General features: G+C 37.4%; 1 protein-coding gene across 8 annotated transcripts in view; it reads right to left on the minus strand.

Moving 5' to 3' along the window:
- LOC111156592 (PDZ and LIM domain 5) overlaps window positions 1–26,683 on the minus strand; it is a 212,474-nt gene that overhangs the window by 130,598 nt on the left and 55,193 nt on the right. For all 8 annotated transcript variants that reach the window (XM_022517627.1, XM_022517610.1, XM_022517604.1 and 5 more), the window contains exon 2: window positions 18,118–18,269. In XM_022517627.1, coding sequence (XP_022373335.1) covers window positions 18,118–18,269 — 152 coding nt within the window. The remainder of the gene's footprint in view (window positions 1–18,117; window positions 18,270–26,683) is intronic.

Below are 26,683 nucleotides of genomic sequence, written 5' to 3' on the forward strand. Positions count from 1 at the left end.
TACAAGCCCTCTTTAAGGCCCAGAAGGCAAAGCTTCTGATTTCTGTTCAAGCAAAGAGGAGACTCTCATTTTAAATTCCATCTCTGACTCTATCCACTTACCAAAGCAGTAGATAAAAAAGGAACAGGAATTAAGAGAACAGCAGTCCTCTCCCCTGACCAGGGCACCTGCCACATGTGAGGAGAGAACGTGAAGAAGTGGAACTTAGAGACCATGACCCTGTTACGGCACAGTTTATTAGTAACATGGCTGAATGAGTATCAAATTAGAGCAACCAGGCACCAACTCTACCTCCCAGGAGAGGAACTGAGCCAAATGGACAGAAGTATCTTCCAACAGCCCCCATTCCAGGTGGGCAGAAAAGATGTGTATGTAAGTTCTATTCTCACCATGGGCAGAGGCCGTAGAAAGTAGAATGAATTACATCTATCCCTAGTTGGTAGTGGACTAAAGAAGGGGCTGGGTTTATAATCAAGATCTAAAAGTGTAAACATTAAAGTTATAGCTCCCCAGAGAGGGATATACCATGTGGGGCTGCCACATAAAACCGTTCTTGCCATTTTGTGGCTACAGTTTAGTGTAGTTTCATTTAGCATCACAAACTTGTACTCATTCGTCTCACTCATTTCTGCACTATTGTTTGCTTTCATTCCCTAATTCTTAGTAAAAATATTTTTAGGAAATTTTCACCCTCAGATGCAGTATTCAACAAATATTCTAGCATAAACCATGAGCAAGTCTGTGAGAAAGATCAGAACGTACTACTGTAAACAAGACAGGCATGGCCTTTACCCTTGGGAATTTACAGTCCAGTAGCGGATGTGAATGAGGTTTTACATTCACTAATGAGACTTTTTTCCTCTTAAAACCAAAATGTTGGAAAATCTGGAAGGGCAACATGTGTGTATGTGTTAGAGGACACTAGGTTTTCTATACCTCTATATCTAGAATATGCATTGGCTCTATGAGGGGCCCAGCTTTGCTAGTTAAACCAGGGAGCTGTAGACCTTACCAGCTCAGATAAATGTATCGCAAATGGCTTTAGAACTACAAATGGGGGGACGCCTGGATGGCTCAGTCGGTTAAGCTGCTGCTTCCAACTCAGGTCATGATTCCAGGGTCCTGGGATCCAGTCCCGCATCAGGCTCCTTGCTCAGCCAGGAGCCTGCTTCTCTCTCTGCCTCTGCCTGCCACTCTCCCTGCTTGTGCACTCTCTCTCTCTCTCTCTCTCTCTCTCTCTGACAAATAAATAAATAAATAAAATCTTTTCTAAAAAGAACTACAAATGGAAGATGAAGTATACAGTCAAATGAACATGGCTCTCCCAGAAGTCTGTATCATTCTGCTCACACCAACTTGAATTACAGGTTCTGTACTTATCTTACCTGTCACACAATATCAAACACCCCTTTTATAGAAGGAACTATGTCTTTTTTTTTTCTTCTGTAACTGTACAGGAATTAATGAAGACTTACTCCAACTAAAGACCTAACACATAGTCATTAAAAGAGTGAATAAATCAGTGTCACTGACTGAAGAGGAGAAGAGAGAAAAACTAAGCAAAAGGAACAAAGTTTCAAATGGGAGATAAACAATAGAAAGGAGACAGTGAGACAGCTGCTCCTCAGAAATTTCCTCAACGAGTTCCTCAACCAGAGGAACTTCCAGGCCTCACCATCAGGGAGGACTCTCTCTCTTCCCCCCAAATCTGTCCTCACCAAGGCCTCCATTTGTTCCCACCCACACTTGTGAAATCGTCTCCCAACTGGTCTTTCTCCTTCCCCACCCTACACAATTACACATAGCCAGAATAGTTGGATTTAAAATCCTGGAAGGTGAGCCTAGGTATTGTTTTCCTCCATTTCCTTATCTTTAACAGGAGAACTATGATAGCATCCATACCTCACAAAGTTCTCCATAGGAATAAATGAGTTATAGGTGAAGCATTTAAAAGAATGCCTAACATAGAGTACCAGCTCAATAATAGTATTATTATTATTAAATTTCTTTATTATTGTATTTCAAAATAATTCTTCAATAATTTCCCATTAACAAAGAACCAAAATTTAAAATTTTACATATGGCAGCTGAGATCTCTTAAAATAATCTGAACCCTTTAACCTTCTAATCCTCTCCTATTCTTCCTGTTCTCTCAAAAACTACATTTTAGCCACAGTGAACTACTGACAAGTTCTCAGAAAGGAGTATGGCTTTCCTCAAGCTGTTTTCTCTGCCCTGAATGCCTTCTTTCTTCCTACTATTGACCAATGGCAAGTTCCTATTCTATACTCAAGCTTCAGCTCATGCATTATCTGGTAGGACATTTTCTTTGCCACCTTCAGACTCTTCCTCTGTGCTCTAGATGCTCCCTGTACATATCCACATTCTGACAATCATCAACCTGTGTATATTTCTTTCCCTTAGGGGTTTCTTGAACTGAGAGATACATTAGTTTCTCTACCTATTCCCTGATCCTAGTATTGTTACTAGTATACCATACTGGTATACTGCTTGCAGAAGAGAGGGAGGAGAACAGGGTGTTTGTTTTCTCTTTTGTACATTGGCCCGAGTGGCCCCAAACTTACCTATATTTCTCCATTGTTCATGTAAGTCCTCTTAAGCCAACAAATTCAGTCAGCAGCCTAAAGCACATACACAGTTTTCTAACTTCGAAGGAAGTAGGGGGTGTGAATTATATATTATACGTAGACAGACATGCCTAAGTCTAAGTCACAGAAATCTCAGTTCATCTTGTCACTCATTCACATATTTGCTAAGTTTTTACAATCCTTTCAAGCTTCTTAATTCATGCTTGATCCCAACCTCTACCATAGCTCATCGCATCTAATTCCTGGTAAAACGGAGTACTTTTGGCCCTAACCTATAACTTGCCCTATATGTTAATCATGGAATTACTCTCAACTAAGATCTCTCTTCTCTAGGATCCCAGCAAACTTTCTCACTGCCCTTCGTCTAAAAATTTCTTTTTTTTCAAAACTTTAAACTTCAGGTGACTGAACAATGCTACTCTGTTCCTTCCTGCCATCATCATTCGTGTGTGTGTGCGTGTGCGTGTGTGTGTGTGTGTGTGTTGGGGATGAAGGGGACTGTACTTCAGTATTTTTAAGATCTCTATGTCCACTGAAACTAACAAAGTTTCTTCCTATTTCTGTAATTGAATTACATACATTTCATACAACCTCCAGACATGTAGTTAGTGAAGGACATTTTGACACCTTAGAGACAAGTGGAGGGATTTTAAGGCTTTAAAGAAAGAAAGAAATGCAGGAAAATGAAAAACTTAAAGAAAGTAGGAGAAAAGGTTAGAGAAAACAGGAAACATGTTGGCTACTAGAGCAGTGACGGTATTTGGTAAAACCAATTTACTAAATGCAGCATATTTCCCACGCTCAGCATAAGATACTGATCAGACACCATTAAGAACACTGTAAACAAAGCACCAAATAGACGAAGAACAGAGTAGAGCAGGGTAAACAGGCACAGGGGTTGATCAAGTTGAGCTCATGGGCTAGCACCTATTGGTCCCTCTGTTCTTCGTCTGGTTACACAATTCCAATCCCAGTGTCACCACTGTCACAGAGTTGTCACTGCAGGTATTTTGTAAAACAGATCAAAAAGAAACTCTGAAGCATTCATAGAGATAAATGGTGAGGGTGGACTAAGAGTTCTACTGGTTGACAGCTGGAGCTGCGTCACTCTAAAACGCTACAAATCTAGGAAGTCTGTTCTCTATACTTGAACTTAGCAGTGCATTTTATTTCAACCGAAAAACTATTTTACAGATGAAGATATTACTAAAGCTTTTTTTAATAAATCCAGAGAATACATATGTTGGAGCCGTTAAAGGAATGAATGAGGTAATATTACTGCCAGAATATTTTGTGAGCTTCTAAAAACACAAATTTTTCAAAGATCACTGGCTTCTTGCTAATATTTTCCATGGAATCTGAAATTACTGGAATATTAAGCAAAAGTCTCCATAAACCCCTCTTTCTCCGCCTTCTATGGAACAAATTTAATGGCAAAAATTCATATTGAGTGTATTTGGAAGTGTAAAATGCACATTTAGACAATAGGCATTATGATGACTATACAATAAGAAAATTTTCTTAATTCCTTTTTTTAAAGGGACTGTGTGATGTGGTAGAACAATCATTCTATTAGGAGGGAAACAGACCTGCGCTTGAATTCTGGCTTATTTACATACAAGTTGTGCGAATTTGCAGTATGGTACTTACCTTCTCTATAAAGTAGGGTGATAATATCTATCACAATAATTGCTATGAAGATTAAATGACTTAAGTATATTAAGATCCTAGGTCAGTAATTTGTTAAAAGTAAAAATTTAAAGTTCTAGCTTCTTTAGGGGTGCCAGGGTGGCTCAGTCAGTTAAATGTCTGACTTCAGCTCAGGTCATAATCTCAGGGTCCTGGACTGAGACTCACATCAGGCTCCCTGCTAGGTGGGGCATCCACTTCTCCCTCTTCCTCTGCCCCTTCCCCTCCTCCTCCCCTTGCTCTTACTCTCCCTCTCCCTCAAATAAATAAAAATCTTTAAAAATAAATAAACAAAGTAAAATGTTAGCTTCTTTTTCTTTAATATGCTTTACTTACCAAATCCCTACTGTGCACTAAGAAACAAGACTAAAGCTGCTTCCCTAGTAACCTTAACTTTTTATATCAGATATCTCAGAACAAAATTATTTAAAGTTCTTGGAAACACAAATATTGTTATAACCTATTAAGCTTCTTTAAAGGCACAGATAAAAAAGAAACTTTTTTCTGCATAATACTAAAATAATTTCAACTGTAAATATTATACAGCAATAGAAATTACATGCAAACAAATAAAAAACAGCACAACCAAGTTTCAATAAAGGAGCAATTTCCTTTGATCCCCTGGAGATAATTCTTTGGCTCACTAAGAGCAAACAGGCTTCTTATAAGAAAATGAAATCTACACAAATATTATAGAATCTATAAAATCTGGGGAAGAGATATTTATTTCAGTGTGTCAAAGAGATTAAAATTCTACTTTGGAAGAGGCAGTTAGCTAGCTTATCTTTCAAATACAAAAACACTTTTATTAGTTTTAAGAATAATTTGGTAACCAGACATATTCTCAGGATAACAAAAACATTCTAGAATAATAAATAATCCACTATTTCAAAGCAGAGTCTATAAAATGTAATTCCAGTAAAACAAAAGAATCTGGAAAGTCCCTCATATTCATTGTTAACAGGATGAATTACACAGGAAAACAGTGCTATTAAACTGCAGCCAAAACAGTCAAATAAAGGCAGACTCAATTGTAAGAGAGGTCACTGAATTCAGGATTATCATCTATGGATTTTTATTGTAATACAGAAATAAACTCTTGCTGTATTACTCGAGAAATCAAAATTCATACACACACAAAAATAGATGAATGAAAGATTCTTCTTCTTATGCATTTAAACTGCAGAGAAAGACTGTTAATATGGGATCCTGCCTGGTTAAAAAAATTTACTAAAACTAGTAACATTTAGAAACCTGTAGACAGGGGCACCTGGGTGGCTCAGTAAGTTAAGTGTCTGACTCTTGATTTCAGCCCAGGACATGATCTCTGGGTTGTGAGATCGAGCTCCGAGGTAGGCTCTGCTGGAGCCTGCTTAAGATTCTCTCCTACTCTCAAAAAAAAAAAAAAAAAAAAAAGAACCTCTGTATAAAGCTGATTTACTGTGAAAACGCAGGCTTTAAGACACATTAAAGAAAAAGTACGCTGCGAAGTTTGACAGTATAAATAATCTGCCACATCTGTGTTTTGCACAGCCAATCACTCCAGTTTACTTTTCAACTCACATACAGCCTAAACTATTCCAATCTTTTAAGATGTTAATAGCAACAATAGCCACTGCAAATAGTAGGGAATGACTTGAATTTCAACCCTTTCAAAACCTCTTGATCTACAGGCGCCTGGGTGGCTCGGTGGGTTAAAGCCTCTGCCTTCGGCTCAGGTCTTGATCCCAGAATCCTGGGATGGAGCCCCGCATCGGGCTCTCTGCTCAGCAGGGAGCCTGCTTCCTCCTCTTTCTCTGCCTGCCTCTCAGCCTACTTGTGATCTCTGTCTGTCAAATAAATAAATAAAATCTTAAAAAAAAAAAAAAAAAACAACCTCTTGATCTATGGACAAAAATGTTTATTAACCCCAAGGAGAATACTGTCATTAAATACAAAAGAATGACCAGACTGTCACGCTAGCTCACTAATAACTTAAGAATTATTTCTAAATTCATCAGGTAAAAGTAGCAAAAATTACTATAACTTTAAAGGCAGCATTCTCTACAATGAAAGGCAATAAATATTTTTTGAGAATCTTCCAAGTCCAAGTCACAGTGGTAGGCACTGGAGTATGTAATAAACAGAATATTACTTCTGTTCTTCAAGAGTTGGGTGTGATCTTCTTGCCACTTAATCAGTGTGCACATTACATCTTACCCCGGGATTGCTTTTCACACAAAGAAATACTGTGCGTTTCTCATTTAAAAACTCTGAAATTAAGCTTAATTTTCTTTCTTAAAATGATAATGAAGCTTAATCTGGTTAATCTGAAGCTTAAGCCAAATCATCATCTTCCTTATCTAGTAATAAGTCCATGTGACCAGGAGAATCTTCTCGGACGACGGTGCTCCATCAACTGTCCTACCTTGTCTGTCTTTCTGTCTCTGTTTCCCTCCCCATCCTCATGCTATCTCTCCTTAGGCTCACCTTCTCTGGATGCCTCTGCTTAGGACTCTGTCTCTCTACTTTCAGATAGCTTAAAATTTCTTTGGCCAGTGTTTCCCAGTCTATGAACCAACTTGAAGCAGCTGGGGGCAACTGGCACAAGATTTAAGTTCTCACATGTAAGCCATGAATTCTTATGTGTACTAAGCACTAAAAGCTTAAAGTCTGCTTAAATCATGTATATATTTTGATTTTTTTGGAGGGGAAAGGGGTGGGGGGTTGGGTAAGCCTGGTGGTGGGTATTATGGAAGGCATGTACTGCATGGAGCACTGGGTGTGGTGCACAAACAATGAATTTTGGAACACAGAAAATAAAATAAAATGAAAAAATTAAATAAATACATGTGGATTCTTGTACATAAATGTAAAAAATCTTCCTCTTCATTTAAAACTGCAATACAGGGCGCCTGGGTGGCTCAGTGGGTTAAAGCCTCTGCCTTCTGCTCAGGTCATGATCTCAGGGTCCTGGGATTGAGTCCCCCATCAGGCTCTCTGCTCAGCAGGGAGCCTGCTTCCTCCTCTCTCTCTGCCTGCCTCTCTCCCCACTTGTGATCTTTCTCTGTCAAATAACTAAATAAAATCTTTAAAAAAAAATTAAAACTGCAATACAATATAAAATCTGCAATTACTAAAAATACAACTATTAACTTAATGTGACAGGGGCAATGTTGCCCGTAAAATATTTGACATTAAAAAAAAAAGTCCTTATTTAAGGTCAGAAACCAGCTTGAGGGCAGGTGTGAGGACTTCCTTTTTATCCTCAGTGATAAGCACAGCAAGTGTTCCATTAGTACACACTAAACAAATGGCTCTAAAAACATTTCCTTTTAAGTCCCAGGCCTTCTGACTAGGTGCTGTGCCTCAGCCACCACCATGCCTTAAGGCTATGCTAATTTATTCTACTCTATTCACAGTCTGACTGGAGATGTATGCAAATGTGACTCAACAGGTGGTTAGGAAGGAATGTGGGAGGTTCAGGCAAGGAATGAGTCTTTCTGATCTGGGTAACAGGGTGGGTGGTGGGTCATCCACCAAGATCAGTGCAGCAGGCAACACAAATGAGTGAGATAAGGTGCACCCTCCTCAGTCCTGACCTTGTTAACATGATTGAAGTACCCAGGTGTGCAGCACTTTCAGTGAATGACAGGACAGGAGCAGAAGCTAGGCTCCAGTAAGCAGACAGAGCAGGGGGAAGGTAAAAGGAGAACAAAGCATGGCTCCAGCAGGCTAACTATCTCTTCCCTCTTTCCTCGTATCACCCCACTACTGTGACTTTTAGAACTATTCTTCAAGCTCCGATTTCTCTCATTTATCCTGTTTTACATTTCAAGCCCTCCTGTAGCCAAGTTACTGCAATACTTGCCTAACTAGTCTCCCTGTCTCTATGTCTCGCCAACTTCTTCCAAGCAGTCTCACTAAGTATTATTCTGAAATTGTCACTTTTCGGGTCAAAACTTTTAATAATACCTCAGTGTCTAGGACCTGCAAAGCACTATTCTCATCTACCTTTCCTTTTATTCTTATCTCTAGTTCCAACTGGTCAACACACCCATCCCCACCTATACCTGGGGAGTGGCTGCCTTCAAACTGCCTCAGAGGGTATTCCTCCAGCTGACACACCCTCCTCACCCTGAAAGCCTAGCCCAAGTTTCAGCTTTCAGTGGGATCCCTGCAGCCCGGAAGCACTGCCTGTCTCTTCTTAGCCCAACGAATAGATACAAATTCCTTAACAGCAGAAATCATAAATCACTCTCTTTTTATCTATCTGCCCCTATGACTACTAGTCATAATGTAAACTGGAGGAAAAGTCCAGTTTTTAAAAATTTGGAACATGGTGAGATTTTTCGACTGACCTTAAGTAATTAATGTTTGTGTTGACAAAAGGTTATAAAAAATATTTCTAAAAGTATCATAAAAACACGGTCCAAAAGTTAGTGATTTAAATTGATTTTAACGTTACTCAGGAAATTACAGGGAGTATGCATGAATGTGCATGGGCAAGAGAGATTTAAAAAAAACTCATTTTTTTGTTTATCTTTCTGACCGAAGCCACAGTGAAAAAGAATTGTATCTACATTGTTCCTCTAAGGACAACAGGAGGAATGAGCAGAATAAAGAAGACTAGGTGTGTACTGGTTTCTCTCTGCTGCCATAAATTACTGGTGAAGGCAATAATTTTGAACCAAAGCAGGTGTCAGCTGGCAGTAAGCATGGTTGTATTCACTCCACTGTTTTTAAAAAGCTTTAATTACAAATGTATGATCAAAATTCACTCACCTGACTAAAAAAATGTTTTCTTCTAACTTACAAGATTATCTTTCTTTCTCACATAACTACCTACCATATTATAATCCCTCTCATTTTCTCCGTTTCCTTCCAGTCACACCCATTCGGTTGCTAAGAAACAAAATAAATATGATCTCCAAGAAGTATCTGTAAAATAGATACTATATTAATACTTACCTTGAGGAAAGAAGGAAGAAGAGAGAAAACAACTTACCTCTACTGCGCCTGTGGTTCTTTACATAGGCTAATTTGTTTAACCTTTATAAGAGCCCTAGAAGGCAGTTTTTACTATGCCCAACAACAAATGGCTAATGAAATTCAGTCACATAACTTGCCTAAGGTTACACAACCAGAAAGTGGTAGAACCAAGGTTTGCCCCAAGTTTGCCTAATTTTAAAGCCAGTGTTATTACCATTCCCATTTCATGGCCTTTTAAAAGAATTCTGCATACACAATTCTTTGTATTAAAACTTTTCAATGAAGCTTTATAATTAAACAGGTCTTTAAATATATTATTTCAGGGCACCTGGGTGACTCAGTGGGTTAAACCTCTGCCTTCGGCTCAGGTCATGATCTCAGGGTTCTGGGACCGAGTCCCACATCAGGCTCTCTGCTCAGCAGGGAGCCTATTTCCCCCTCTCTCTCTGCCTGCCTCTCTGCCTACTTGTGATCTCTCTCTCTCTGTCAAATAAATAAATAAAATCTTAAAAAATAAATAAATAATTTCTTAGGATTATTTTCCCAAAGGATTACAGACTAAAATAATTTTTCCTTCACAGGAATAAAGAATACTTTTATTGTTAAGAAAAACCACACATTTTTAAGATACAAAGTTCAAAGGAAGGAATTTCAAAATGCAAAATACACTCTGATTAACCTATATTTACCAAATCTGTTCTCAAACTGCTACAGAATATCAAAAAAAAAAAAGAATCAACTTGAGCCTTCAAGTTCAGTTTCAACTATCTTTATCTCTATTGAGCTGAAGAAAACGGGATATAATAAATACTTCTCTTCCATGCCTGCTGATTTGCTGATTGACAGTTTTTCCAGTGAGTATCATAATGAGCTAAAAAGCTCTAAAAACTATTTTTTTAAATCCTAAATCCTTAGTTACTCATCGAATACAAAGGTAGAAGCCTACTGAAGAACTGTCTTCAAACTTTAATAAAGAAATAAATAAGCAAATACAGTCAACAGGGTTATAAATTTAGGAGGGAAAATCGAAAGATCACATTCTGAATTAGGACAAACAACCATATACACAAGTCAGTATCCAAATGAATGCTCCCATCTAATGGTACACCGATCTACTTAGCCTTCTTTTTTTTTCTTTCTTTTCATTCTAATATATAGGGTCTATGAAACACATAGAAAATAATTTAGGTATAATATTACTTATAGAACATGACAGGTGAGAGTGCAAATGAAAAGTACATCTTGGACAGAGAGTTGTGATTGCTTACCAGCAAAAGAGTCAAAAAGTTATGCCTCCTGTATTACTATCCGGTCTTACCTAATTTTATTAGGATACTGGAGTCATTAAATCAACGCTACAAGAAAGAAGGTGGGGAGGGGCATAGGCTTTGAACTGACCTGGGTTTATTATGCATATCACGTAAACTCTTGAAGCCATAATGTACTCATCTGAAAAATGGGTATGTTAACTCCTTCTTAAATTTGTGAAAAGGACTGCACAATTGAGATGTCCCTGCATGCTTGTCTTCTTCCCCTTTCCTAAGCAGCACTGCTACTTTTAATGATGGGGGCAGGGATGATGTGATCAGACCCAGTCCTTCTGAAAGAGAGTCATCCTCCCATTTAAGAATTAAAAACTAAACTAAAACTAACACAAACAAGCAAACAAAAAAACAGTAAAAGCTAAACTGCGGAAAAGAAATTAGAAAAGCACGTGAATATCAATGTGCAACTCCAATTAAAAGATAATCAACCTAAATGTCTTCTAAATTCACACAAATTCAAAATTCCAAACAGAGAACTGAAAATTTTGATTAAAAAAAGAATACTTTCTAAAATCCTGCCTCTATGCTATTAGTGAAAGAGCAGAGTGGAATCCATAAAGCTAACAGTAATAAAATAGTAAGCAATCTGTTAAAATGAAACAAAAGACAGCTAATAGCTTCTGTCTGGTAAAACAGCTACTTTTTTTCTTTTTTCTCATAATTCAGTGAGCCTATTAAATTAGTCCAATCTGTCATTCATTAGTAGTAGTTACTGGACATCTGACAATTTTTTTTGTTGCTGTTGTTTGAAGGATGAGGAAGAAGGGGGAGGCAGAAAGAGAGTATATCAATATTTTTCAAAACTCAATCCTTCTAGAACTTTCACTTCCAATCATAATACATTATACACTAAATGAAGCCTATGGAACAAAAAACAAATCACAGACTTGTTACTATCAGTAATGTAAAAAAAAAAAAAAGGAAGTTTAGAAAAGTGATACGTATATATTTTTTTCTGTGATTCTGAGAGGATTAATTTAAAACTATAAAATGACAAATATGTAAAATACTTTTTATGATTAAATGCTGTTTGACTATCCATCTGACCTACATTTCACCTTAAAGTCAGCAGAATAGTACAAGTCACTTTGCTAACCTGGCACAGTTTAAGATAACTCCAATGAAGAAAGTCCAATTTCCTGATTCTCTCAGCCAAAATAAGCAAACCTAAGTTAGTTTGATCTAACAGCAAGCTCTAGGGAACTTAGCCATTTACAGCTGAAAAATCAGAACAAGAACCAGAATTTAAGGGAACTTAGAAATCACCCATGACCTCATTTTATAGTCAAGAAAATTAAATACCACAAGTTCAGCAACTTGCCTCAATTTATACAGTAAGTTAGCAGCAAGTTTATCTGTGTTACGCAGAAAACTACTGAAATGAAACAGTTAAAATCTTAGAATCTAATTCTAATATAGTTAATAGTTATTCAACATCAAAGCTTTAGAAAGTAATTTTCTTCTTTTGTTAACTGAAATATAACTTTAAAAATGATCCATTTTGACTTGGGTAAAATTATAGGCAAAATGCAGTTGATATTTAAAAATAAGGATGCTGCTATTTGCCTAATTTCACCAAGAGGAAAAATAATTTCAAATAGAATTTTTCATTGTCCAGTTGTACTGAGAATCAGTTGCAGTTGCAGGAGGAAAAAAAGAAGAAGAAGAAGAGGAGGAAGAAGAAGAAGGAGAAAAAACAACTTCCAATCCTATTCCAAGGATAAAAGACATATTAAAATGAAATCTTCCACACCTTCATATTCATTAGATACCCAGAACATAGTGAATCAAGTCTTATCTTTTCAGGATATCATAGAGAGATAATATGTTTGCTTTATTAAATACCCTCATACTAGGGGCGCCTGGGTGGCTCAGTGGGTTAAGCCGCTGCCTTCAGCTCAGGTCATGATCCCAGGGTCCTGGGATCGAGTCCCGCATCGGGCTCTCTGCTCAGCAGGGAGCCTGCTTCCCTTCCTCTCTCTCTGCCTGCCTCTCTGCCTACTTGTGATCTCTGTCTGTCAAATAAATAAATAAAATCTTAAAAAAAAAAAAATAAATAAATAAATAAATAAATAAATACCCTCATACTAGACTAGATAGGAAATAAACAGTTACAAAACAACCTTTAACCCACCGAGCCACCCAGGTGCCCCCAAAACAACCTTAATCATAAGCAAGTATCTGGGGGCTCCTGGGTGGCTCAGTGGGTTAAAGCCTCTGCCTTCGGCTCAGGTCTTGATCCCAGGGTCCTGGGATCAAGCCCCCCATCAGTCTCTCTGCTCAGCAGGGAGCCTGCTCCCCACCCCCTGCCCCGGCCTCTCTGTCTACTTGTGATCTCTGTCAAATAAATAAATAAAATCTTTTAAAAAAAAATCATAAGCAAGTATCTTTATCTTACTTTTCTTATCTAAATCCTATTTTCAGATATTGAGGTTAGGCCTAAAGAAGAAATCAATTAAGTGTATACACTATATATTTAATGAATTGATACATATCAATAATACTTTGGGCAAAAAATATTCACAAAATAAAATTTCTGGTAACTTTCATTTCAAAAACAAAAACGGCTTTTCTCTTATCTTCTCCCTCTGGGAATTCTTGGGTGGAGGTAAACAGAACTCCACAAGAGTGGCAACCATCCCTTGTTTCTGACAGCGTTAGGTGGAAAAGGCAGTGAGTGCCACCACTATGAAGACTTGAGGAGAAACTTGGTTTGCTCCTGCTTCTAGCCCCTCCTTCCAATAATGACATCATTTCTCTCCCAGACCTTGCTGTAGATAGATCTGGCCAGGCAGCTGTAACTCTTCAAGGCTTTCTCACAACTTTTTTTTAGGTCCAGGAAAACTTAAATTTGATTACAATATCACAGTGACCTACAAGACTACATGCTCTATACCATCCCATGCCACCTCTCTGACCTCACCTTTTACCTGCGCTCACTCAGGCTTCACTCTCTCTGTTCCAAGCATACTGGACTCCCTGTCAGGACCACTGTACCACTTCTTCCCTCTGCCTAGGACACGCATGACCCACATAGCCAATAACCTTCTCACTGAAGCTTTCCTGACCACTCTATTTTAACTTGCAATTCCCTACCCCTGCACCCCCTAGCTCCCTTACGTGATCTATTTTTCCCCAGAACACTTACCTATTTCTGCTTACTAAAAGGTAAGCACTGTGAGGCAGAGATTTTTGTCTCTTCTGCTCACTGCATGTCCCCAGCATCTATAACAATGTTTGGCATATACTAAAAGCTTAAAAACTACTTGTGGAACAAATAAATGATGCCAAGTTTGGGAATTAGTGCTGGTATTCATCAAATATTAATTAGACATTAAGAACATAAAACTATACAAGATGTTGTTAAACAGACTGTATAAAAAACATGGTCTTTGCTTTCAAGGAGTCCAGCTGGAGAAGCAGAACTAATATACATGGAGTAATTATTTAAATATGTGGACAGTATTAGGTATGACTATTATCTAAGTTTATTTGTATGCCTCATGGAATCTGCCTTGTTATTCCTGGTTATACCTACCACATAATTAAATTCTGAATCAAATGGTAAAAGCCTGTCATAGGAGTTCAGACAGGGAAAAAATGAACTGAGTTGCAAAAGTAAGAGAAGACAATAGGTGGCTGATGAGGTTCAACATGGGCTTTGTAGATGTAGAAGCTTATGTTGGCAGTGAAGAGGTGAGCAGGCATCTTAGATGAGGTGAATTTCATGAAAGGGCAAACAGGCAGGTGAGGGCCAGTAAGAAACACCTGAAATAAAATGATAGGACTCACTGATCAGTAGGGATGATCTGGGGAGGACAATTTCAGTCTAGATCACAGAGAACCTAATCCTCTGAGCAAGTAGACTCAAGTCCAGATTGAATCTCACAGCACATGCTGTACCCAGCCTGGGGTCCCTGGAACCCTTCTACCAGTTTGGTACAGCCACTCATGAAAAACTAATGGTGCACACCAGCAACTTTCTGTGTAAGCAACAGAAGATACCTCCTTACCTCCACCCTGCATGCGCGCGCACGTGCACACACACACACACACACATCCACACACATATATTTCCAGGAAAACTGGTGGCCAGTGACTAACAAATCCAAGAGAGGGGGGACAAAAGCCCTGTTCCCTCGCCTCAAGGCAAGACAGCCTCTATGGTACGATTTTATCCCAAAGTTACCTCCTGGATCAAGCTGAGGCTACATATCCCCTGAAACCACATCCTTGTTCATCTCAGTTTCTTCCTCTTCCCAATCCTGCTTCACTCACTTTGCTATAACATTTCAAAGACCTCTCCTGATATATTACTTGTACATGAATTCTATCTCTGGTTCTGCTTCCAGGGAAACTGGAGTACTACGACAAGTCTGTAAAGGGAAGTACTACATGTTCACGAAGAAAAGAACATGTTTAAGAAGAAAAGAGTTACACGGCACAAGCACTGTTGTAGGTTATTTTGGAAGAAGACTACAAAACAGTCTGGTTGGTAATAGATGGAATAAAGAGAGTAAGATGCCAGGAGGCAAATTAAGGATGCTGTTGTCAAATTCAGAAATAAGTGGAAGAGAAAACATTTGCTTCAGTATGAGACAGAACTTAGGAAGGGACGCAACTTAGTATAGGGAAAGATTGAAACTAACTCTTCAAAGTTTTATTTTTTCCTTGAAAGGCAAAAATATTTCTTCACTAGTATTGTTAATGTTTTGCTTTTTTTTGTTTTTTTTTGTTTTTTTTGAGATAGAGCGTGCATGCGCGCACGCGCACATTCAGGCAAGTATGGGGAGGGATGGGGCAGAGGAAGTAGGGCAGAGAGAGAGAGAAAATCTCAGGCAGGTTCCATACACAGCATGCAGCACGATGCAGGGCTCAATCTCATGACCCTGAGATTATGACCTGAGTTGACCTGAGCTAAAATCAAGAATCAAATGCTTATATGTTTATAAAAAATAAAATATTAAAAAAAAAAAAAAGAATCAAATGCTTAACCGATGAAGCCACCCAGGTGCCCCAGTAGTATTGACAATGTTATATCATAAATTCTTTCAAATGCAAATCTCTTTTCAGGTTGACACTACTTAACACAAGAAGTGTTAAAAAACTTGAGAATTACAATAAGTAACAACAGGACTCTCAAATTCTCTTTCATGTTTTGGGCCCTGAATATCTATATTCAGAAATATGAAGACAAAATTAAGCAGTATCTCCAAATGTTTAGAATAACTTGGTTTGTTAAATTTCATATTTAAGTGGCTTAAAAGAATCTTTGTTAAGGGTCAGTAACAGATTACTTAAATTGGAAATGCATACAAACAAAGTAACATCTGGTTTTCATCTATTCTTACGGGACCCTGAAGTATTCTCAGGGTCCCATAAGAAAGTAAAAGAAAGTAAGATATAGCTAAGCTTCTAATCTAATATCTAAGTTTACTGACTTCATGGTACCCTTTCAAAATTTGTATTTAGTAAAATGAGTATAAATAAAAATGACTACTTTTCGGGGCACCTGGGTGGCTCAGTCATTAAGCATCTGCCTTCTGCTCAGGTCATGATCCCAGGGTCCTGGGATCAAGCCCTGCATCGGCTCCCTGCTCAGCGGGAAGCCTGCTTCTCTCTCTCCCATTGCCCCTGCTTGTGTTCCCTCTCTCATCCTGTCTCGCTCTCAAATAAATAAATAAAATCTTTTTTAAAAAATTACTGCTTTTCATTTAATTAGTAACAATAATTTCATGTTACAGATCTCAGTACATAGAACAGAAAAAAAAACACTACAAAAATAGAAATTTTTAGCAGGTTATTTTTTTCTCATTGACTCCTTTATATGCATTAAAACATATGCCTAACAGCTATCAAAATTTAAATACAAATAACCTTTGACCTAACAGTCCCACTAACAGGAATTTCTCACACACACACAAAAGAGGAGGGTTGGGGGGGCTGGTTATATCAAAGTAAATCCCTAAGTCTAAGTTCATAAAAATTTCTCCTATTCAGTTTTAAGACCAAATTGATACACTTCCAGAAAAGTACATACCTTACCCTATATATATCCTTTAAATAGTCCCAGGAGAGCCTCCAAGAAAAAAAAGGTTCCATAGCCAAATATGTTTGGTACCACATGTTTTTTCCCTCTTAAAAATTAACAATATACACAATAATTTATAGAAGGCTCTGAGATGTTCTGGGGGGAAAATGGTGTTTTCCAAATTTTATAGAAATAGAGAACACTTTTTGTACTCATCAAAAACAAGACTTATTTAAAACTTTCCATACTCAGCTGATAAATGATAGCTATTTTCCCTATAAACCTTAAAGGCTGAAAGCTATCATTCAGTCACCTTCTCCCCACTCCCTTTTACCTCCCTTCCTCTGGGCCCAAGATACTGCAGTGCTTATAACTTTATAATTCATAATAATTATAGGGATCTTACTAAAATATACTTCTTGGCCCTTTCAGATAATTCTGATTCCTATCAGTATTTTTAGCAAGCAATCCACATGATTTCAAAGTAGGTCGAATGCTCAAAATGCCTGATACATTATAATCAATGAGATGACTAGCTATGCTATGCTAGTCATCTGAGGCCAGAGTATCTTTAAAAAACAAAACGGGGCGCCTGGGTGGCTCAGTGGGTTAAGCCGCTGCCTTGGGCTCAGGTCATGATCTCAGGGTCCTGGAATCGAGTCCCGCATCAGGCTCTCTGCTCGGCGGGGAGCCGGCTTCCCTCTCTCTCTCTCTCTCTCTCTCTGCCTGCCTCTCTGTCTACTTGTGATCTCTCTCTGTCAAATAAATAAATAAAATCTTAAAAAAAAAAAAAAAAAGTAAGTTCTGAAAAATCTGCATTTCAAATGTAAAAATATTTTCTTCCACTCAGGAAAAAAGGGCAAAAAAGACATACTAGGAAAAGCCTAACTATTTATTTTAAAAGAATACCTTCTAATATACTACCCAGAATATTAAAGCCAAGAGTTTTACCCGATACTAAGAATTTTACCCTAGATATAATAAGAATAAGAATTTACCCTATAATAGGGTGCCTGGGTGGCCCAGTGGGTTTAAGCCTCTGCCTTCGGCTCAGATCATGATCTCAGTGTCCTGAGATTGAGTCCTGCTTCCCTCCCTCTCTCTCTCTCTGCCTGCCTCTCTACCTACTTGTGATCTCTCTCTGTCGAATAAATAAATAAAATCTTAAAAAAAAAAAAAAAGAATTTACCCTATAACAAGAATTTTTAGCCTACACTCTATTGAGAAATTTCAGGAATTCTTAGATTTTCTAAAACCATACACAAATTTTATCAGTACATGAATGCATGTCTTTTTATGGGGAAATAATCCAAAGCTTTCACCAATTTTTCACACTGCTCAATTACTCAATTTAAAAGCCATTATATTTTGAAATTTATCTACCTGAAACAATGGTAGGAGAAACTTCTTAGTTAACACCGCAAATGAGATACACAAAAACACACTCCTCAGTATTGTTTTCTCCCTCAGAGGCAAACAAAATGCAAATTACCTTTGCAGAGTCATGTTCAAAGAGCCTGTACAACCCTTAATCTTGTTCTGGGCTTCAAGATGAGTCATTCCATGTGCACTTATTCCATCAATGCTGAGAACCACATCGCCTATTCTTACATTTGCCTGGGATGCTTTGCCGCCATCTTTGAGCTGTAATAAATATATTTCATTAGGAATGTCACTCTTTACAACACAGAATAATCAACACAGATGAAAATTATACTTTTGCTTGCATCAAAAGTATACTAATATACTTTTAGACAATGTAATAAAAGTTATCTTTATTAACAGGTAAAGTTAAAATTCAAATGACTTTTGTGTTTATCTTCTTAAATTCTTATTTGCTTTCTAAAAACTGAAAGCATTTTCTGAAAAAGGTTCCTGATAAGTTCTCTATTTCTTTATTGTGTAACAAGAGCAGTGTGTGCTTGTCATGAATGAGGAAGAGAAACAGCCAAGAAAACTACATTTAACATCTGTAATATGAATCGGGTATTTCAACTCTTAGAAATAATGCTTAAATCTCTAAACAGCTGTATTTTTGTTTGAGCACAAAGAGTAACACAGACAGAGGATCTACTGAACAATGCTTCCTGTTGAGTCCAATTCCTACCCAGTGTTTGGGGTACTGAATTCTTTTAGCTCATAGGCCCAAATATCTTTTACACTAGATGTGCTTCCTACTCTGGGCATTTAGTAGGAGGGGAAGGAAACTAGTTGTGTCTGAGACTGTCAGACGTTTTTGTGTACCACAGTCTTCAATCCCCAAATCTTTCTTCCCTTCTCTAAACAATTTTCTCTGTGTTCACATAACTTAGTTTGACCTCCTTCAAAGTTCATATATATCTATTTCACTGCTCCAAAAGAAGAAAATATAAAATTGCAGTAAAATGAAACACGATGCAATTTTAATACATACCTAGAAACATGGAACAAGTACAAATCAAAAGAAACCATTCTAATTTAAATGGCAAGCTTAGAATTCAATAAGTACAAGTAGATCACACTGAATATTGGGTTGTTGGAAGATAAGACTTTACCACCCCCCCCTCCAAAAAAGAAACTAACCAATCTGCCTCAAATATTTAAAACTAAAGTATTTTATAAGTTTCTCTTTGGACTATACAATACTATAACTTTAATAATGCAAGTGAATTGTACACTTAAAAATAGTTAAAATGGTTAACTTTTTTTTTTAAAGATTTTATTTATTTATTTGACAAACAGAGATCACAAGTAGGCAGAGAGGCAGGCAGAGAGAGAGGAGGAAGCAGGCTCCCCACTGAGCAGAGAGCCCGATGTGGGGCTCGATCCCAGGACTCTGGGATCATGACCTGAGCCAAAGGCAGAGGCTTTAACCCATTGAGGCACCCAGGCGCCTCTAAAATGGTTAACTTTTATGATTACTGCAATTTTTTTAAAAAATGAAAAAAAAAAACCACAACTAAATATTTTGCAGAACATTTTACTAAAATTACATCTTGATTAAAAAATATATCCCAGGAACACCTGGGTGGCTTAGTCAGTTGTCTGCCTTTGGCTCAGGTGATGATCCCAGGGTCCTAGGATCGAGTCCGGCATTGGGCTCCTTCCTTAGTGGGGAGCCTACTTCTCCTTCAACCTGCCGCTCCCCCAACCCCCAGCTTGTGCTAGCTCTCTCTCTGATGACTAAAAATAAAAAACCACACACCTCCCTTCAAAAAAAATAATTGATCAATTGATTAATTTAAAAAATAATATATAAACAAATATATAAATATATAAACAAATATATAAAAAAATAATTCAGGGTCATGAGTTCAAGCCCCATGCTGTATGCGAAACCTACTTAATTTAAAAAATAAAATAAAATAGTGAAATTAAGAAAAACTAAAGTTTTACATAATCAGAAAATTTTTTTAAAGATTTTATTTATTTATTTGACAGAGAGACAGATCACAAGTAGGCAGACGGCAGGCAGAGAGAGAGGGGGAAGCAAGCTCCCTGCTGAGCAGAGAGCCCGATGCAGGCCTCGATCCCAGGATCCTGAGATCATGACCTGAGCCGAAAGCAGAGACTTAGCCCACTGAGCCACCCAGGCACACCCATAATTAGAAATTTGTTTCATTTTAAAATATGACATCAAGTGACCAAAATAATTCTTGAAATTAGTAAAAACAAAACAAAACAAAACAAAAAAACTTATTTGATCAAAGGTATATAAAATCTCACAAAGTGTAAAAAAAGATTTCAAAACTTTGAAACTGAAATATTCTCTATCACATACATAGTATAGCACATAAACAGTATATCATGATTTTGTTTTCACAATATATCACATACATAGTATATCATGATTTTGTTTTCATCTTTACACTAATAGAAACGATCCTCTCAGCTGCCAAGATATTTAAAGGAAAGAAAAATTGGTAGCATGTTGACACTAAAGAAAAAAACTTCCAGAGTAACAAAGCAGATCAAAATTTAACTCACAGCACATTTATCAACATAACTATATTACATTTATGTATGCACACATATACACAGCTTTTATTATACATGACTGACAAAGTAGTTCCAAAATTCAATAAAAATTAAATGGACTAGTTTTCAGAATCACAGTATCAAGAAAAAAATAATTAAGATTGAACTTTCTTAAGTATATTTTAAAATACTATAAAGGCAGGCATATTTATTAAAATATGATAGCTTTATAGGGTAGGGAAAAATCTTTAAAAACAGCAGTAATTGCATTAAAAGATACAGTTTTACAACATTAAATAACAGGCATAACTATCTTTTAATAATCACTATTTCTTTTTATGAATTTAAATATAAAGAAATCACTTAATTTAATAACAGAATTTATGAACTATTCCCAAATGCACAGAACTAAATTGTTTAAATTGTGAGGGGCATTGACAAAGGAAACAAAAAGCCAGCAATGCCACTGCTTTCTATGGGACTTATTTATAGAGTTGTTCTAATGAATTGATGAAGTAAGAGCTCAATAGATGTTAGCTATTATTACTATTTCCTTGACTTCAGATTACTAACCTCAGAAATGTAGGGGTTGTATTAAATGATCTCAAAGAGCCCTTCCAGTTTTAAAAGTTTATCTATCTGAGGTATCTGGGTGGCTCAGTCGGTTGAGCATCTAACTCTTGGTTCTGGCTCAGGTCATTTTCTCAGGGTCCTGAAACAGAGCCTCGCATCGGGCTCCATGCTCAGTGGGGAGTCTGCTTGAGATTCTCCCTCTCCCTCTGTCCCTCCACCTGCACTTGCTCGCTCTCTCAAATAAATAAATGAACTTTTAAAAAATAAATAAAAGTATATTTGTGAGCTGTCTGCACAAAGGTATAGATCTAATCCTTAAAAAAGAGTTAAATCTGAAAGACTTCATTGGTAGAGCAAAGGAAAATCTATTCCCTTCCAAACTGAGCAAATGAATTGAAATTTGAATTCTGATAATGTGACAAGTATCAAATAATTTACCCCAGATTTTATTTCAGCCAATGCTTGACCTTCCTTTTAGGTCAAGCATTAAAATAGATTAGATAGGTAAGGAGATAGATAAATAGAAGACATAACCAGAAATAGAACACATCTATACTATTTGACTATTTCTCACATTAATGTAGCCTTAAAATAGAAACTGAAATCTATGGACATTTCCTCTAAATGTACCCAACTTGAAGAATTTAAATACTCTCATCCAGTAGTAACATAAAGGTAATGAACAATGTAGAAAGAAAATAATCTAACCAAACCCAATGTCATAACTAGTAAAACTTTTCTTGCTCCTTTGTTCCAGCTGCCTACTAGATTCTAAGATCCCATGATCTCAGGATGTTCAAATCCAACTACTTAGAACTATCTATCCTTTGAGGATTGCTTTTACTCTGCCACTCTTATTTTTAGGCGGTAGAGCATAGAAATCCTATAGCCCCTGTGAGTTCTGCCTCTTCCACAGATACCAACATCTAGGGAAATTACTAAATTGTGTCTATCCTTCCATTACTCCTCCATGCTAGTCCATACTCTGAACATGTCACCCTGACCTTGCCTACTAACTACTACAAGAGTTTCCTAAAGACCTCGTACCATCAAACTCTCCATATTACCCCCCCTTCCCTCCATCTTCACATTTCCATAATGGTGGCCCTATTACCACTTCATACTGGACAGTTCCAGTCATGTCAACTATTTAGAAAAAGAGGGTGAAAAAACTTCAAATATCTGCTTGCTTCCTACAATTTAGAATAACACTAAAGCCTGAATTATGAGCCATCTATAATTTGTCACCAACCTGTTTCCAACTTTAAATAAGCTCTATAAAGTCAGAGATCATGTTTTAGAATTTGCTCTTCTCTAAGAACTTGAATATTGTAGGTATTAGAAAAACATCTAATTAAACCATAGTAAAGAGGAAATCAACAAATTGGAACATCAGTTTTATATGCTAAATTCTGGTAGAAATATACTTAGTTCACCAAAGAGAGAAGATTGGGATCTAATCTGAAAATGAGAATCTTTGATTAATCATTAGGCCTAACTGGTCTAAGTAAGGTCAACACTCAAACCACATTTCTAATAAAACAAAGTAAATTCATTTGGGATAGTTAGTGATATATTTTCCCTAGGACCTTCGAAGAGGTATCACAACTCCTCTTGTTAATCTTTATCTAACAAGCATTAGGAAGAGCTTAATTATGGGGTACCTGAGTGGCTTAGTTAAGCATCAGACTCTTGATTTCAGCTCAGATCATGATTCAGGGCTCCCTGTCAGGCTCAGCGTTGAGCGTGGAGTGTGTTTAAGATTGTCTCTCTCTCCCTCTTCCCCTCTCTGCCCCCAGTTCTTGCTGTCTCTTCTCTCTCTTTCTCATAGATAGATAGATAGATAGATAGATAATAGATAGACACATAGATAGGACCAGCTTCATTATTTAACCACAACCTTTTCTCAATCAATGATCAGAAATGGAAACAAATGCCCATCACCATCTATCCAATCTTTCATATTATTTAAACTGTCAAACAAATTCCTTTTTGTCTATAGTGTTTTGAAGCCAGTAATATTAATCATTTTGGGTTTTGGTATTAACATCTTTTCTAAATCACCAGCCATCTTTAGTATTAGATATTCAGGTTTTCTATTCACATAATTTAAATTAAAAATCATGAAGAACTTGAACTAATGCTGTATATATAGTGGGAAAGGCCCAATGCATAGAAACAAATTTAAGACTTGATACAGATGGCATCTCACTGACTACTCCTATGAGCTTCATTTAGTCCCACTTCCTCAAGCCATTCACCCACTAGAAAGACATTATTTTTTTTCCCTTAAATTGGGTAGGATGTAGCACTATTATGAATTGTTAGCAACTAAGGAAAAACTACAGGGTCACTCATTATTTTCATAGTTCATTTTTTCTTTGTTTTTCAAAGTCCAAATAACTTGCATTCATCTAAAACAGTAATAACCTTCTGTCATCAGTAAATCTTGTACATATTATATGACAGCCTTAAGAGTATGCATATTTCATAAATGTACAGTGTGTAGTAAAGAAACAGTAGTAGTGGGAGGCTCCTGGGTCAAGCTCAGCATAAATCAAACTAATCACAATCAAATGCTTCTCCTTTGATCTTGAGAAGCATTTTTATTACTGTTGTCCAATTTTCCATAAACTTAATTGTAGCTCTATGTTTCTCTAAAAAACACTGCTTTGTGATCTCACTTGAGTCGCAAGCACACGTGGCTGCACATACTGGAACTACCTCTGAGCTTCTGTTTACTGATGCAGAAATGAAGGTACACCAGAACAACCATATGCTCATGAAGAGAATGGTATCTCTACTGAGCCTCCCCATTAACCTAGATGAGAAAGGCTCTAATATCAATCACCTGCACTTGGACTAAAACCTCTAGGGATTCATTTTAACCCTTCTATACTGCAATTATGTATGACAAGAAGCTTTCTCTTGAAAAGGAAATCCAGTCTTCAATAAGCAGATGGGCAGACTCTGTGTGTGTGTCTGTGTGTATGAAAGGATGAAAGGTATCACAGACTTGAGCTTCCCCCATCTGACTTTGACCAGGAAATACCCAAAGGCAAATTTTCTTAGTTATTTTAAAGGAGTAGTTCTTCTCACATAATATTTTTCTATTCTGAGTAAGAAATGATCCAGAAAAGGTAATGGACTATTTACTGAGCAACAACAGTAAGTAAGCAACTTTGAGAGACCCTTTATCTTTCTTTGCCATTTATCAGATAGTTTTACTCTGTGTTGCAGATGGAAAAAGAGAGCTTCAAAGGGATTGCTGATATCCATACAGCAAATAAGAACATAGTTCAGAGCATAAGCTTTGAAATCAGGCGAACATGAGTTCATATTCATGTTCTGCCATTTCTTGATTACATGACATGAATTTACTAGACCTAAGTATCATCCAGCCCTCCTTAAAATGAGGACTACAATTCCACCTGTTCACAGAGCCCTCCAGCAGATAAATAAAACACCAACATAGCATATATCACACAATGCAAAAATAAATGTTCACTATTATTATTATGCCATGCCACCAATTCACATAGGCAGGATGCCTGTTTCAAGGACATACAGGGCAGAGAAGACAGCTTTTCAAACTGACCAGTCAGACCTTCTGGCTTCCCCTTCCCTCCATAAATAAAGACAAAATATCCCTTCTTTATTCACTCCATTCCTTTGTCTTCTCTAAGCCTTACGTTTTCCTTTATTTAGCAACAGAGCTCCATATGCCACAGGATCAGAACCAGCTCTCCATGTCCTCTTTCTCTGCTTACTACTATCCAATTCTGAATTTCCCAAACTCCATTCTCATAGGATAGTGACCTCATATTACCACTTCTCAGGTCAGTTAGGTGTTGCCACTGTACCAAAAGGCCAAAGAATAAGAATCAATAAGATAATATTGGTGAAGAAGCCTTGAAATGGGACAGAAAGTGAAGAAAACAAGAAAGGAGGGTATTGGTACAGAGGCTAAAATAGGGAAGCAAGACTATAAGAAAAGAAAGGGTCATGAGGTATTTCCAGATCTAGATTCAAGGTTTGGTAAACTAGATCCTTGTCTCTGGGTCTGTTGTACCTCCATGTGCACATGCATAAAATATTTAAACTGAACAAAACATCAAAGTAATAATTAATTATAGGAGATTTTATACTTTCATTTGAATAACTAAAAGAACCTAAATGACTCTTCTTAATAACAATGATTTAAAGCCAATCAACTCACAGTAATACCAATGTGTGTCATTAAGCATGTCATTAACTTTATTATACTCAAATAAAATTTATAACTAAACTTTCCCCAAATGCTTAGCCTCCATGCAAATGTGTGGCTCCAGCAGCATTTCTTCTTAAAACTTTTTTAAAAAGATACACATACACACACATATATAAAGACTTTATTCCTTTATTTGAGAGAGGGAGAGCACGTGCGCACGGGCGCATGAGCAGGGGGAGGGGCAGAGGGACAAGCAGATTCTCCAGGTAGCCAAGTAGGAAGCCTGACCCAGGACCCTGAGATCATGACCTGAGTTAATGTCAGATGCTTAATCAACTAAGCCATCCAGGAGCCTCTCTTCCTAAAACTTTTCAATGAGAGAGAAAAACAGCACTACATCTTTATAAAATTGCATTAAAAATACCAGCATCTCAAGAGAGCATGCCACTTAAATAAAAATCTCAAAAATGCACCAAATAGAACATTAATCTTATCCACGAGAAGTATGTTATTTGGGATTCATAAGGAGTTAGAGATATACCTGTTAGACTAACCCTTCCCCATAGCTATTACCTCTTGAAAGCAAGCACATCACAGAAACAAAACAATTACAGAACTCATAGCAAAAAACAAAATCAGTGAAAACATTATAGAGCTCTCACTTTTAAAAGTTAGACCCCAGGGCGCCTGGGTAGCTCAGTGGTTAAAGCCTCTGCCTTCGGCTCAGGTCATGATCTCAGGGTCCCGGGATCGAGTCCCGCATCGGGCTCTCTGCTCGGCGGGGGGCCTGCCTCCTCCTCCTGTCTCTCTCTGCCTGCGTCTCTGCCTTGTGATCTGTCTGTCAAATAAATTAAAAAAAAAAATCTTTAAAAAAAAAAAAAAGTTAGACCCCAATATGGCAGATATTATTTAAACAAATTTGACTGCGTGAGATCTCTCTTTAAAATGATCATTTAGGGGCACCTGGGTGGCTCAGTTAGTTATGCCGTCTGCCTTCAGCTCAGGTCATGTTTCCAGAGTCCTGAGATGGAGCCCCACATCACGCTCTCTGCTCAGCAGGGAGCCTGCTTCTCCCTCTACCTGTTCCTTCCCCTGCTTATGCTCGCTCTCTCTCACTAAATAAATAAAATATTTAAAGTAAAATAAGCATTTAAGATATCTAGGTCGCTTAGTCGGTTAACCATGTGACTCTTGATTTCAGTTAGGTCATGATCTCAAGGTTGTGAGACTGAACCCCCACTTTCTGCCTCGCACTGGGCATGGAGCCTGCTTGGAATTCTCTCTCTCCCTCTCTTAAAAAAAAATGAGCTATTTAATA

This window comes from Enhydra lutris, unplaced genomic scaffold (assembly GCF_002288905.1).
Source record: "Enhydra lutris kenyoni isolate GAN:26980312 unplaced genomic scaffold, ASM228890v2 scaffoldscaffold3, whole genome shotgun sequence".
Taxonomy (NCBI): Eukaryota; Metazoa; Chordata; class Mammalia; order Carnivora; family Mustelidae; genus Enhydra; species Enhydra lutris.